General features: G+C 53.1%; 6 protein-coding genes across 8 annotated transcripts in view; 2 read left to right on the forward strand and 4 right to left on the reverse strand.

The window, feature by feature from the left end:
• The first annotated feature begins 8 nt into the window (after positions 1–8).
• Positions 9–480, forward strand: H310_14668 (hypothetical protein). Its single transcript, XM_008882566.1, has 3 exons — positions 9–168; positions 213–325; positions 382–480. Exons 1-3 carry the CDS (start codon positions 58–60, stop codon positions 434–436), a joined length of 279 nt encoding a protein of 92 aa, XP_008880788.1. The 5' UTR covers positions 9–57; the 3' UTR covers positions 437–480.
• Positions 481–806: 326 nt separating this feature from the next.
• On the forward strand, positions 807–1,708 carry H310_14669. 2 transcript variants are annotated; one of them, XM_008882567.1, is made up of 6 exons: positions 807–846; positions 909–970; positions 1,017–1,155; positions 1,200–1,328; positions 1,372–1,439; positions 1,485–1,708. In XM_008882567.1, exons 1-6 carry the CDS (start codon positions 810–812, stop codon positions 1,665–1,667), a joined length of 618 nt encoding a protein of 205 aa, XP_008880789.1. In that variant the 5' UTR covers positions 807–809; the 3' UTR covers positions 1,668–1,708. The 2 variants fall into 2 exon arrangements, with proteins under 2 accessions (XP_008880789.1, XP_008880790.1); XM_008882568.1 differs by lacking the exon at positions 1,485–1,708 and having other exon boundaries at positions 1,372–1,484.
• Positions 1,709–2,145: 437 nt separating this feature from the next.
• On the reverse strand, positions 2,146–4,321 carry H310_14670 (hypothetical protein). The gene is made up of 9 exons (XM_008882569.1): positions 3,759–4,321; positions 3,554–3,710; positions 3,413–3,508; positions 3,286–3,362; positions 3,142–3,233; positions 2,950–3,092; positions 2,722–2,900; positions 2,541–2,653; positions 2,146–2,488 (listed from the first exon to the last, which is right to left on the reverse strand). The coding sequence occupies exons 1-9, from the start codon at positions 4,250–4,252 to the stop codon at positions 2,226–2,228; spliced, it is 1,614 nt and encodes a 537-aa protein (XP_008880791.1). The 5' UTR covers positions 4,253–4,321; the 3' UTR covers positions 2,146–2,225.
• A 406-nt stretch (positions 4,322–4,727) lies between these two features.
• On the reverse strand, positions 4,728–6,143 carry H310_14671 (hypothetical protein; the record flags this gene model as incomplete). Its single annotated transcript, XM_008882570.1, has 5 exons — positions 4,728–4,874; positions 4,921–5,192; positions 5,622–5,679; positions 5,744–6,025; positions 6,072–6,143. 5 exons carry the CDS (start codon positions 6,141–6,143, stop codon positions 4,728–4,730), a joined length of 831 nt encoding a protein of 276 aa, XP_008880792.1.
• A 198-nt stretch (positions 6,144–6,341) lies between these two features.
• On the reverse strand, positions 6,342–12,783 carry H310_14672 (hypothetical protein; the record flags this gene model as incomplete). The annotated part of the gene is made up of 38 exons (XM_008882571.1): positions 6,342–6,526; positions 6,578–6,705; positions 6,756–6,888; positions 6,933–7,101; positions 7,151–7,233; positions 7,277–7,505; positions 7,558–7,627; positions 7,673–7,769; positions 7,821–7,936; positions 7,978–8,155; positions 8,204–8,318; positions 8,377–8,471; positions 8,517–8,574; positions 8,624–8,868; positions 8,917–8,991; positions 9,049–9,105; positions 9,151–9,210; positions 9,257–9,372; positions 9,422–9,576; positions 9,619–9,693; positions 9,741–9,848; positions 9,894–9,954; positions 9,997–10,081; positions 10,134–10,196; positions 10,245–10,361; positions 10,405–10,549; positions 10,594–10,701; positions 10,750–10,958; positions 11,013–11,179; positions 11,278–11,347; positions 11,389–11,523; positions 11,574–11,704; positions 11,769–11,865; positions 11,926–12,027; positions 12,076–12,155; positions 12,204–12,411; positions 12,467–12,560; positions 12,602–12,783. Coding segments are annotated over 38 exons (4,523 nt in total), but the record flags the coding sequence as incomplete, so codon positions are not given.
• A 544-nt stretch (positions 12,784–13,327) lies between these two features.
• Positions 13,328–14,072, reverse strand: part of H310_14673 — a 2,172-nt gene continuing 1,427 nt past the window's right edge. The window contains exon 2 of one of the 2 annotated variants that reach the window (XM_008882573.1): positions 13,328–13,652. In XM_008882573.1, the coding sequence (XP_008880795.1) occupies positions 13,410–13,652 (243 nt within the window). In that variant the 3' untranslated portion in view covers positions 13,328–13,409. Of the gene's footprint in view, positions 14,036–14,072 lie in introns of both variants that reach the window. The other variant, XM_008882572.1, reaches the window with a different exon arrangement.

Here is a 14,072-nt window from a genome sequence, read left to right on the forward strand (position 1 = left end):
AATATTATTTTCGTTCTACCAATCCAGTCCATTCCCTGCCATTCCCTTTCCTCGAACATGGCCGCCACCAACGCCGCCGCGAAGCTCAACCTCTTTAAAGCTATCTGCGGTAAGCGAAACTTTGGTGTGGGCCAGAAAGTCACCCGCGCTATCTGGGATCGCTTTGAGGTAAGTGATCAACTTGTCTTGAAGTGGAGTTCATTGTCCGACAGGAAACTCCTGGTTCCACAACATCGTTCATTGAAATCACACGCGTTGAACCTTCACCAGACCTTGCGCATGGCAAAGCCTATGGCATTAAGACTTTCCGTGGTGTCTCCGAAGGGTACGTTATCAATGATTGCATGGCAACAGGAATACTGATGCGAATTGACTGGACAGGAAGGTGCGCCGTGTCGACGGACCCCTCAAGAAAGACTGGCGCATTGTAGCATAATGCGATAAACCACTTTCAAAGACTATCCTTTCGAATGCCTTCGAGTTTCCTGGATGTTTTACGTGAAGCTTCGACAACTATACACTCTCGCGTGCACCAGACAATATCAAGCTTCAGGGGAGAGTCGACCTGCTCGGGGTTCGATTGATTCATGTGATCTGAGCTTCCAGGTAATTTGCTGAGGATGGGGACTTTGAGATTCAATCCGACCCCAGCAGTTGTCGCACTGAAAGTCAGGGATTCGAGTACATCGACAACTTCGTGCCCAAGTGAACAACGGCCTTCTTGACACGGTTGCGGCCCTTCACTATGGACACTAGATTCCGGATAACCCCGCAAAACACCGGATGTGATTTATTGAGAATTCAACCTCATGTCCAACATCCCCAGTTCGCCGACCAGTTCCGTTGGTACGTACGGCGCCCTAGCTCGTGATGCTAGCTAGCCCTCGACAATCACAAGCTTTCTCTAGGAAACACAGATGCATCATCATCATTGAACGCGCCATTGCCTTCTCCTTCTATGGACGCTGTGGTAAATTCCACGTCGCGTGGTGGAAGGACCTACACTTCCGCCGTAGGGCTCCATGGTGTTGTCTCCGTACCAAGGGATGCAAGGGTACACCTCAGCAACCCCTGCCTTCACGCCACTCGCCAGCCCCTTGACGCATCCTTCTCCTGGGCCGTCCTCGTCGCAATTGTATCCAACGTCCAGCTCGGGTAACAACACTTTGTGGCACTCTTGATCTCCCAATCTCGTACAGGCTCGAAGCATACAAGTAGCCCCGAAGATGAATTGAGTGTCAAGCTGAGTTCCATCATGAAGGCTCTCGATGCATGTGTGTACCTCGTTCGCCACTTCAATGGCGACCAACAAAGCCAAATGCAGAAAGGTCTGTCACTGTCACCGGTTTTGCCATGCTCACCATGCGACAGCGGTGCACACATATGTCCAACGCCTTGCGGAACTCAACCTCCATCTTCAACACATGCCGCTCAATCACGTAAGTTTATGCCGATGAATCCGAGTTATACATTCAAACCTTCAGGTAATTCCGCGAGGCCTGATGGCATTTCTCGACAATGTACCAATGGACAACCCAGAGTTGTGGACCTTCCAACAACTGCAACAGTGCGCGACGGATGCGGCAGCCGTTCGAGGGAAACTGCAGGCGCTGCAGCTCTTGCGCCAAGAGCTGCGCACTGGCCTCGGCCTGGACCCTCAAATGTGATCGCACTAAAATTGTACTCAATATATATTATTGATTCGGTACGAATGTTGAATAGAATCGCCTGCTGAATCGATCAACCAATCGCTCCCATTGGTCAATTTCTTTCTAACGGCATGTGATTGGTTTAAAAAATCAGCAACCAACAATACACATGAATTCGAACACGTGGGTGTGGGGGAGCGAGTAGTGACACCTTAGTGATCAGTAGGGGTAGTCTTCCACGGATCTTGAAACCGTGGAAGACTACCCCTACTGGAACACAAGTTCGTCTCATCAAGGAGACAGCTGGTCAGCCAATCAAGTGTATCGAAGATATTCGCGATCGTAAATTATCACGCCTCAACCGGAAAATCCGAGCAAAAGCACATTACATTTCTCCCATATCTTATTAAGTTAACAAGATCGATATAAAATGGGGGAGTTGTCTGGAAAATCTAGTACTTTGAAGTGCGAATTTTCTTCAAAATATAAATTTTGATTATTTTGATAAAAGAACAAATGAGGCGCAATAGAATGCATGTTTAATGCGCCGTCTATATTAAAAAATCTTGTCAATCCTCATGCTTGATCTGGAGCGGCGGTTGTCGTCGGAGGTTCCGTCGTCGGTTCCAAGAGCCATGCTTCATGGGCGTAGCGGAGGATGGACTCTTCCATGTTGCCAAACGGAAACTCGGTCAACGGCGTGAGATCGAACAGCTCTTCGTACGCTGTGTCGCGGCCAAAGCATCGCTTGAAGGTCGGGAAGACTTCCCCTCCATTCGCCCCCCGGACGTCATAGTTGTCGTCAACGACAGGCTTCTTGTACTGCTGGACATGGTCCCCTATGCATGCACACGCATTATGAGCCATTACAGGAATCGTCACGACCCTTACAAATACGAGGGGCATCGGCATATCCCGTCAATTTGTACGTGTTTCGATGAAAAAACACGATTTTGCCGTGGGGGTCGTGCTGGACCATTGTGTGACCGCAAAACAAATTGTACCTAAATACGTGCAAAATCACGACGATAAGCATTGCTTTGAACAGGGACGGGCGCGAGAGTCAACGCACGTGTGATGTTTAACCCCCGCACTGCCAGGTGGCTTTTGGATCATGTGGAAGGGGGTCTGAGACTTCATCCAGGCGAATCGAAACAGATCTTTGTCACCCCAAGCCATGTCGAGCGACTCGATCAAGCGCGGGTGGTGGAATGCGTAGAACATGAGCGTCTGCAGCGCGCCTTTGGCTTTCTACGGTAGGATTCAGCCACGAAAGAATGGACCACTTTTGAAAGGGTACCGATTTGTCGACAAGGACTTGACCCGACTCTTGCTCCATCATGTCGACAAAATTGACGCCGAGCATGTCCCAAAGCACGCTCGTGTTGTGGATGTTGAAGATCGTCTTCTTCATGCGCCAAAAGTCAGGCCAGAACATGGCGCCTGCAAAACGACATCAAACACGCGCCACGGGTCACCCAGAAAAACGTACCGACTTCAGTGAACTCGGGGATACCAAAGAGGTACGTCGGGTCGACCGTGACAAAGTTGTCGCAGTCGAGGAGCAGCACTTGGGTGAAGGCACTGCCAGTCACGAACTGAGACCTCAACAGCTCTATGTCGACCGATTCGATACCTGTGGTACAACGCGTACGGCTTGACGTAAAAGTGCGTTGCGTCGGGCTGGACGATCTCACGGGCAAAGATCCCCTCCTAATCGTTGGTGCATCGGAGGAGGAGTCGCGATGGAAAACCACCGGTACCTTGGCAAGGAGTGTCGCGATGATTGGATGAGATGTGTTCATTTCGTCGCGGCGATACCAGAGTTCGACGGGCAACTTGCATCCCGTGTCTCGAAGCTATTGACAGGATGAAATTGGATGAGGAGTGTATATTGAGAGTACCCGATGAATCGCAGCGTACACACCCTTCATGACCTTGGGGAAGACTGCCATGACAATACCACGCGTGAGGTCGGCCGACTGCTGTGCCTTGGAAATCGGCGGCGTGCGTTGCCGGACCCGGTACCGCGAGGGGAGGTCGGCATACGCAAAGAAATCACTAGAAAAAAGTGCATGAGGTTCGATATGTATTGTCTCGTTGATGTACCCTGTTTGGTTGCACGAGAACTTGGATCCACCCTTCATGCCGATGCACGAGCTCACAAATGACCTTACAATCGTGCCAGTCGCTTTGTGCCGCGCTTCGCAGTACCCAGAGTTGCCCGCCGTGATGATTTCGTCGCAACCTTTGTCTTGGTTCGGCTCACGTGGTCCATTCGGTTCACAGTCGCCTGTTTGACGCCATCCCAGGCACTCAAAGTCGTTTGCGGGATTGTTCATGGACAGATTCTGTCGCCATGCAGGGAGTTTCACGGGTTGCAGCTGATTCTGCAGCTGTCGCATTGTAGGAGTGAGTTCGTGTGGTTGCCGAAAGAGAATGCCGCCGAGATATTTGTTGGCAGATGCACGAAGTCCTCCGCTTTGTGAGGTATTTGACGATGTTGACGACGTTGACGTGAACGTGAAAACGAGAGCAGCCCAACAGCAGAGACTGACGATCACCGCTAGGAAAAAGGGAATTTTGAGATGCCGCAGCTTCATGGACCACGTGTCGACGTTGCGGCGGCGGGAGAATGGGGTAATACGGACACCACGGGAGGGGAATTGAACGCGTTATACTATGCAAGTAGATGTACCCTATTTAACGCTGGTTTAAATTGGGGTTTAAACACAATGTGACGGGGTGATTGTAACAAAACGTGACCATGTTCACAAAACGTGATGCATTGTCATCCCACTAGGATTTGCTCATTTCTGGTCGCGCTTTGTTACAGAGTCACAAATGGAGCAATGTTCTCCAATACGCGAAAAGATGACTGGGATTGCCTGCCTTAGCTTGCCACGTGAAGAGACATATCACGAGTTGTGCCGTTGGACAACAAGTCCACCCATGATCTCTTTCATTAAAGTATGACAGATGACGCATCGACGGTCCTCGTAGCTTTGTCCTGCAAACACTTCATCGCCTTCTTCCCCACTACTACGTTTCTCAGAGGCAGCATCTACCAGACGTCGCTTATTCGGCTTCTTCAGCGCGGACGCGAGCGTTGGGGTTGGTCACGCGAATGTTGAGTTGCTCGGCGCGGGTCAAGATTTCCTTGCGCTTGCGGCCCGACACGTTGTGCGCGACTTCAGCGCAGTACTTGCGGTTGTGCATGAGCAACTACATCACCTTTAACGTCTGTTCATTCGGTCAGACAATACTGTACCATGTCGAGTTCGGCGACGTTGCGGACCGTGAACTTGTAGAAGCCGTTGGGCAACAAGTGCTTGGTCTTGGTGTTGGAGCCGTACCCGACGTTGGGCATGCGGATAGCACCCTTGAAGCGGCGACGGACACGACCATCAATACCCTTGGGCTTGCGCCACGATTCGGACACACGCTTGAAGCGGTTGCTCTGGTGGCGCTTGAACTTGGTCACCTTCTTCTTGATGATCGGACGACGAGCGACAGGGGTAACTTGGACCATGATGATGTCTTCTACACGTACGTCGCTCATGAGCATCGCGATCCTTCATCCTGCCTTCTATTCTGTCATCCTTACCTTGCGAATGGGGAAGATGCAAAATACAAGACAGCAGCCCCACCACCAACGGCCGCCCACCAGTGAATGGCTGACAGCCAATCAGAGCGCAGAATTCCTTTTGACCAATCTACGCGTAGAATGAGTTGCACCAATCAAAACGTTGGAGTTTTGATCTGACCAATAGAGTCAACGGAGCATGCCACCAATCAATGATGAGATAGCATTGACTGGCCAATCAAAGATGGTTGTTTTTAGCGAATCGGAATGCACAACTGGATCAGGAAGACGAAAATGGACAATGGAAGTGCTTGAGGAATTGATTTACTTTTTCCGACGACGAGTAGATGGCAATGTGGTTTCGAGGACTTTGGCTCGGGGTCGACCAGGGGCGGTGCGCTGAAGCAAAAACGCCTTCGCCGAGTCAGTCAATGCGTCGGCCACCTGTGAATGAACACATGGGGTTTGGATCTTGCAAATGTGGACGAAAATTGCAATAACTGCATACCGGAAGTGGAGCGTCCAATGTCGTGACCTGGATGTTGCCAAAGCGACGGACATGGGTTGCAGGTTTGTGCGTCTTTTTCGGCTTGGCTTCTACCTCTTCTGCGTGATCTTGTTCGAGTTTTCGTTGCTCAAGTTGCTCCTTTTCTTTACGAGCGGCCGAAGCAGCATCCAAGACATCAACAGGGAGCGCCGCGTTGGGTTCGATGTGCCTCTTCCGTTTCAACACCGCCGCTGCCTTGGCAGACTGGTGCGCTTGCTTTTCTGATTCACGAGACGCAAGTGCCTGAGAGTAGCTGTTAACGAACGTTAAGGTGGAAAGGAACGAGAACCTTGGACTTGGCGACCGCCATCGGGACGGCTTCCGGGGCATCGTCCTCGTCGGACTCGTGACTGTGCGGCATTCTTTTGTTGCTTTGTCGTTTCGAGTGGAGTGAAGAACCACTGGCCAAGAGGTATCCGGACAAGTATATCCGGATATGCTGTTGTTATCGTTAACAATTGTCTGGTCAGCTGTGCGTGCAAAACACTTTTATCAGCAGGGGGTGAAGAGCCACACTAGGCAACTCACTACTTCTGCACTACCTCATGTCAAGGAGAACTTTGCGTCATTCATGCAAGGCTCTTATGATATGGTTACTTCGAAAATGCAGTGTCTTTTGTCTGGGTTAACATGCAACTTAAAGAGCAGCAGTCACAATCGCCACCGCAGACGCAGACTCACACGCCACGTCGTCCACAACGTTTTGTTGGTGTCGGCGGACCAACACAACAGCTACGAGCACAGCTGCGAAAACCATCTCAGCTTTCATCACTCCAATCGAGTCCACTGTCGTACCTGCTATGACACCGACGCAAGCCATGGCTGCGACGGCCACGTTGCCAACCCGACCGGACGCGACCTCCATGTCCTTTTGAGTCAACGACACCAGGACTTTCGGTGTGATATCTTCAGCCACCACCGCTCTATACACGAAATTGCCTCAGAAATCGTGAGCACGTATGCGTATTCGTACGAGATGCGGTTGCGATATGCATCCGAACCGACCAACGACGCCAACCAAGCCTTCGACTCGTACATTTCTCGAAGGGTCAATGCGTCGTCGGCAGTCGGGACAGTCGTGACAAAGACTAGTGTCACGGCGCCACCTACGCACAAAACTTGATACGGCAAATCACTATACATGACGTACGTGGGTCGGTGGAAGAAGTGGCTGCTTCAATAGACGCCAGGGTGGTCTTCGCTGCCGGAACGGCACTGCTGACGGCTGCGACCCACGCTTGAGTCAACGACGGGCTCCAGAGAGACGGTGGTAGACCCACGACTGTGGCTTTGGTATGGACGGCAATTCCGTCCAAGTTCTGGTTGGTATGTCAGTGTGGTGCAAGTTGTATCTCCCTTTGTCCTGACCTCGCTTGTTCGTCCAACACAGGTCTTTGTGTCGGCGCGCCACACCGACGACGGGTTCGGGCACGTTTGGCACTCGTTGGCGCCTGCGAGAGTGTCATGAATACCTCACAGAATCATGCTGTATACCGTGGAAGCAGGTCTGGGTTGGGTCTTCGCATGTGCACGCAATGCACGACGTGGAGTGACCGGGGGAGTAGTACCCTTCAGCGCATGGAAAGCAGTCGTCGACAGAAGCTGCGCCAGTCGGCATGGCCGTCCCAGGAGGACACATCGAAGGCGCGCAAGGATCCGAGCCCCCTGGTGAGAAATGGCCATTGGGGCACCACGAGCATTGACCAGTTGGCACATCAGCCCCCTACGACACCATGATCGATTGACGAGATAGAGGGGAAGGGACTTGTACATACAGCTGGGGATGCGCTCCCAGGGGGGCAATGGGTCGGGCGGCACTTGTGGACTCCACCAGCAGAGAATTTTCTGCAGTCTTGTCAACTCTCCATGCAAGTGGATGACACATCATACCCGGGTTCACACAACTCGCAGGTGGCAGAGGGCGACGTGGCAGCGACCGCACTGGAGGCCGTACCAAGAGGACAAGTCATGGGCTTACAGACGGCGTCTAGATACGTCCAGTTGTGAATTCGAAGGTGTAAAGTTGTTGAGCATGTACCGTTGCCATAGAATCCCGCAAGACAGTCGACGCACTCGATGGTGCCTTCAGCAACCCCTTGGCCGTCAGGACAGGTCAATTTAGTGCATGGTTGGTCTTGTCCAGGGCTGAACCACCTGCGAAATCGTTAACACAAGGACGAATCACGCAAGCTCACCCAGGCAAACACAAGGCACATTGTCCTTGAGCAGTGGATGCGCCGGCAGGCGATGCATAGCCTTGGGGACACGATGTTTGGTGGTTGCAAGAGTCGGTGCCACCTTCCGAGAATGTCCCAGCGACGCACTGCGTGCAGTTGGCTGTGGCGCTCGTAGCTTGCGCAGACGCAGCAGAGCCTAACTGGCATTGTTACGGTCGAAGTCACATATGCCAGAGCTGCGCACCAGCGGGGCAAGTCGTAGGTGCACACGGAACGATTCCCCCAGGACTGAATTTGCCAGCGTCGCAAATAACGCAATCAGCAACTGCATCTGTGGCCCCAAGTGGCGCAGCTGTGCCCTACAGGGTCACGGTGTGAGACAATTTATCACGGCAAAAAATTGGTAGGTTTGCATACTGGTGCACAAGTGGTAGGTGCACATGCACCATCCTGACCACCGCTGAAATACCCCACGGGGCATGTAGTACATGCCGATTTAGCATCCGTTGCACCTATCCAGCAGTTTTAGACTTGTCCGCGCACGTGCTACTGACAACCTTCGGAGGGGTTGGTCATGTTCGACGCTGTACCAGGAGAACATTCCATCATGGCACACTAGAAGAATTACTCTCAGTGCAGTCAGGCAAAACAATTGCCGACAAACCTGAGCTGCACCTCCAGCACTGAACCAGCCATAGGCGCATCCAGTGCATGTTTTGGTAGGATGCATGGCTTGTGAGGCGTTTGATTCAGTGCCAGGGGCACAGGCCATAGGTCGGCACAGGTCCGTTCCCCCTTCCGAGAAAGTTCCAGGGCCACATGGCGCGCATTCCTCTGATGCTGATGTCATGTTTAACACAGGCTCAAATCCAGGGCGACAATTGGTGGCTTCACACGGAGCCGTGCCACCTGACCACCGCGCTGTCAGACATCACAGTAAATCGAATCAATACCAACCTTGACTGTACTTCCCCAGCGCACATGTTTGGCACTGGGCGATGGGGTCAACTGCCCCCAATGGCGATGCTGAGCCTAATGCACGATAATGGAGAAATCTTCGACGGCCAATATACACAAAAATGATCGTACTTGGTGGACAAGTTGTATTGAGACACGGACCCATCGTAGTTCCGTCGCTGTACGTGCCTACAAGTGATTTGACGAAAACGCTGGGAAATATCTGCCTCGTACCCGCCCTGCATACTTCACAGCTCGCCAACGAGTCCTTAGCCCCAACCGGGAAAAATGCGCCTGCAAATAAGGTCATTTTGAGACGCCCCGGAGGATAGTCGCTCACCAGCAGGGCATTGGGCTTGCTTGCACTGATCCGCGCCTCCAGCACTAAAGTAGCCCTCTGGACATGGCAAACAGAGGCCCTTTTGAAGATTGGACCCTTCCACGTTCGAGGCAGTGCTGAACTTGGTGTAAATTCTGTGAAGTATGTAGTTTGCATGCAACGTACCCAACAGGACACGCCGTGGGTGCGCATGGTTGATCGTCGCCGAGACTGAATTCACCAGGACCACACACTTCGCAGTCGTCGGTGGGATGGGTGGCCCCCACGACGGCACCAGAGCCAGGTGGACACGTGGTGGGTTTGCAAATTGAGTCCCCATCCTGTGTGCTTCTTGAGTCTCATCACAAGGACAGTTTCCATACCGAATACGTGCCAGGTGGGCATGTTGTACATTCCGCAGAGCTTTCAGTAGCGTACTCACCAGGAGGACACGCGATCTAAGAAGGATGTCAGGGATGAAACAAACAGTACGAAATTGTTGTACTGGAAAGCAAGGGGACGACCCGCCGTTGGAAGTGAACCCAACGTCGCACGGACCGCAATCGGTGGCGGATGTGGCGTTCACGTGGTAGCTCCACCCCGCCATGCATTCCTGAGTCGTTCATTGTGAGGCAAGTGTGAAGGACGTTCGAATCACCGTAGGATGGCAGTTGGCTTCACCGTCTGATGAGTAAGTTCCTTCTGGGCACGCTGTACAGCTACGCGGGAATAAGCAAGGTCATTGACACATCGCCTCTTACCTCAAGGCGTTTTCTCCGCCAATGGAGTACGAACCAGGATGACATGGCACGCACTCGTCAATGGCTACAGTCGGTCCATCCTTGGCTAGCACAACCATTTTGCGTAAGATTAAGACGGTTTTAAGAGGATGACGCACCGATGGTACCAGGAGCGCAGTTGACCAATTCACATGCCGCCCCGTTTCCTAAGCCGTACCACCCTGTCCAAGTTATGCAATGATGCCTTGAAGAAGTAGGTTGACACATACCAGGTGCACACTGGGTGCAAGTGTTCGACGGGTGCGTGGCACCCAAAGCCGTTGAGCTAAAGCCAGGTTGACACTGCATGGGCTCACACAACGTGGCTTCGCCTCGTCCGAATGTTCCTAAACACAGTGTCAAATCCACCACGGCAATACGCGAACACACCAGCTGGACACAAGACACAGTCATCCAGGTCACTTTCCCATGCAGAGCCAGGCGTGCAAGTTGCCGGCTCGCATGGTGCTTGGCCGCCTGCAGAGAGGTATCCGGGTGCGCAAGCTTCGCAGTTGGCTGCAGGGTCCACCGCGCCCTACATCAAGTCATGAGATTCATCCTTCTTCGCATGAAAACTACCTTGGGACTGGACGTATGACGCGCACAAGTGGTGGGTTCACAGCGATTGTGTTGGCCATACGTGCCTTGGGGGCAGATGGTACAATCACGACTGTGAGTTGCGCCAAGCTAGTGATGACAAGTCACACTCGTTGATCCACCCAGTGTGTCGGCTACCGTGGCTTCCCATCCATCGTCGCAGTTCGCCGGTGCACACGCTGGCATCGATGAATTGCGGAATTCCCCATGGTTACACAAATTGCAAGTGAGAGCCGCGCCACCTTCGTTAGTCCATCCGTCTTGACAAAGGATGCAGTCAAATGCGGACCCAGCACCATCACGGGGCAAGGAACTGGGGGTGCATTGCATGGGCTCGCACGGAGACCCTGTGTGTCCAAAAACGTTCAATTTCAAGAGCATGTCGATAGTTCGTTCGGTACCTTCACCAGGGCTAAAAGTTCCGAGCGGGCACGGCGTGCACGTCGTGCCATCTAAAGTTGGAGCGGAACCCGCGGTGCAATTTGGGGCTCCGCAGAGTGCTGCACCCCCGACGGAATTTTGCGTTGGCGGACATGCTTCACAATCGGTGGCAGATGCAGCGTGTTTTCTACAGGTATGGTAATTAGCTCAAGTGGCCGAGTATTTCCGTGACACCGAAGTATATCCATCAACCGCCAATATTCTGTACAGTAGTAACTAACATACTTAGCTTGATGTCGAAGCGGACACGACGCTGGTCGACATGGCAACGACGTATTTTCATTGGAATACCAGCCTATGCATCCGTGAGCTTATGCATACTTGGGATGTGAATACCGAGGGGACAAGAGGCGCATGCAGCTGCATTTGCGGCCAGAGCAGTGGGCTCATACCCCGCAGGACAAGTGAACGAAGTACAAGTCGTAGCTCCACCCCCCGCTGCAAATGTGCCTCGTGCACACTCGACACAACCTATTTCAATCCCGTGTTATGCATGCCTCGTGGATAATTCAGGTCCTCACTGGTAGTTGGATCCGCGCTCAGAGCAGGTGCATACGTGCCAGGAGGACACTTCGCAGGCAAACAGGTGTCACCGGCTGCATACGTGCCGGCAGCACAAGGGGTGCACTTGTTGTCCACACTTGAGACGGTCCTGCCCACATTTGCGATGAGCTCCATTGTTGCAGACTACCAATCTCGGTCAATTGCTACAGTACCCGTTTGGGCATCGATGACAAGACGACAAGGCATCGGTAGCCAATGCCGTTGCGACTGACCCTGGTGAGCACGTTGTAGGTGCACAAGCGTTCGCACCTGGTACCAGACCGAAATATGAAGGGGTTCAGAGGGCCCAGCGTCAAGGCGTTAACTCACCGCCAGGAGAGAACGTGCCTAGAGCACACGGCTCACAATCCGAAACAGTCGTGGCAGGCACTCGGGGCTGATATCCCGCAGGGCACTGTAACAACGCGCACTCTGCATACACAAATGATACATTGAGGAAGACATGAAGGATTCCGATACCAGCGGTGCCATTTGGAAAAGTTCCACGAGCACATGGTGTGCAGTCCGAAACAGAGGTCGGCTCTGTGTTGGGAATAGCTCTAGCACATCAACTTTGTCAGGCGATGCTCGATCATTCGTGGTTCTACCCAGGAGCACATTTCAGCGGCGCACACTCAGTCGACCCCGCTGGGGCATACGAGTTGGTTGGACACGGCATGCAACGACTACTGCCGCCTTCACCACTAGAACGTTCAGCGCACAGGGAACACGACTTGGTCGCATCTGTGGCTCCCAGTACAGTGCTAGCTGAACCAGGTGGGCAACGCATGGGCTGGCACAGCGATGTGCCAGTAGCTACACCCAAGTGTGAGCCAAATTTCGCGACAGAAATCATTTGGAGTAACCATACCGTCATGAAAGTAGCCCGCTACACACAACAAACAATCCGTTGCGTTCGCAGCATACCCCGCTGGCTCCGATCCCGGTCCACAAGACACTGGGAACTAACGAATTCTCTTAGGTTGTGTAGCGAATCGTGACATACCTGACATTGCTCAAGCGACCCATCATTCCACGTGCCATAGCTACACGGTGAGCAGTCCCCTGATGGACTGGAAGGGTAGTGGCCGACGTCACAAGCCCAGACCACGGCCAGCAGCCACGCCGCGCGAGCCCAATGACTTGCCGATGGAAGAAGCATCTGGAACGGTTGAAGCGAATAGAGTTGTGTAGCATTGGAACTTTATCAACATTGTTCGCGTGGAAGGTTTGGCAGTTGAAAAGGCGCCATGGAGAGGGTTCTGCAACAGTCAAATTATACGGCAGCGTGCAACGGCGGCGGCTGCAAGATGAAGCTTTACTTGCACTTCATCAAGATTGGATGCGATTCCTAGCCGCCCTCAAATCTGCAACAAATAGGTGTATACAAAAACATACATTGGCTCACCACCGCAAATGGCGAATTCGACGACTAGATCACGTTTCGCGTGAACGACGCTTCAGTCCAAAGGCTCTGGCCTTGGCTTTTGTAGCCCTGGTGGACGCGGTCCGACCACTTGACGCGCGGATACTGCTTGTAATTCTGTAAAATGCCAATACCATTACCGCATACTAGTAACCGAGATCCCTCTGTCCAGGCTGCCCACAGTACAAAAAAAGTAAAACAGGAAAAATTTGACGCGGCGCAATCTACTCTTGTTTTCGCAGCGGTAACTGGAAGCGCGTTCGATGAAGCACTTAAAATCACAAACAACGGACACTTTGGAGGTGATCGGAAAGAAGCGTTTTGATTCCGACGAAGTGCAAATGCATGTATTACTTCTGAATACGATTTCCGGCAATAGTTGAACGAACTAAGCCGACGTTGCGCACTGGGGGCGCGAACGGAGGCTAGGGCTGCTTGGTGCGGTGGTCAAATAACTCTTGATGGCATCAATAAGACGACCTAGAGTCGTCTTCGGAGCAGGGGCTTCTTCTTCCTCGCCAACACTGTAGTTACCAGTGATCTCACCATATACCTCGGGCATATTGTCATGACCGGCAAGTTCAAGGCCGTTTTCGTCGAAGCTAGGAGTAGCAGCAAGGACATCTTCGACCTGGGCGACTTCAGATGCCGACAAGCCAGCGTCCTCCGCGGCGTCCGCAGGAGAAGCTCCGTCGTCCACCGCTTCCGCAATGTCGGCCACCTGCTCGTCCGACGCACCCGCATCGGCGGCCGCGGCCGCAACCACGTCGGCAGCAGGCGCTTGGTTGTCCGTCGAGTCAGCGACTTGGTCTTCCACGGCATCCACGGCAGCAGACGACAAGCCCGCGTCCTCCGCGGCGTCCTCGGCCGTCGCGCCAGCTTCCACGGCAGCGACAAGGTCCTCGACTTGGTCGGCAGACGCGCCCGCATCGATGGCGGCATCCGCAGCCACGTCGGCCGGCGCCGCCACGTTGTCCGACGAAGTCGACACTTGGTCCACGACGTCGGCGATGGCTTCGGCGTCCAAACCGATGTCATCGGCCGCAGCCGC

The sequence above is a fragment of the Aphanomyces invadans genome (genome assembly GCF_000520115.1).
Source record: "Aphanomyces invadans strain NJM9701 unplaced genomic scaffold supercont1.80, whole genome shotgun sequence".
Lineage (NCBI taxonomy): Eukaryota > Oomycota > Saprolegniomycetes > Saprolegniales > Verrucalvaceae > Aphanomyces > Aphanomyces invadans.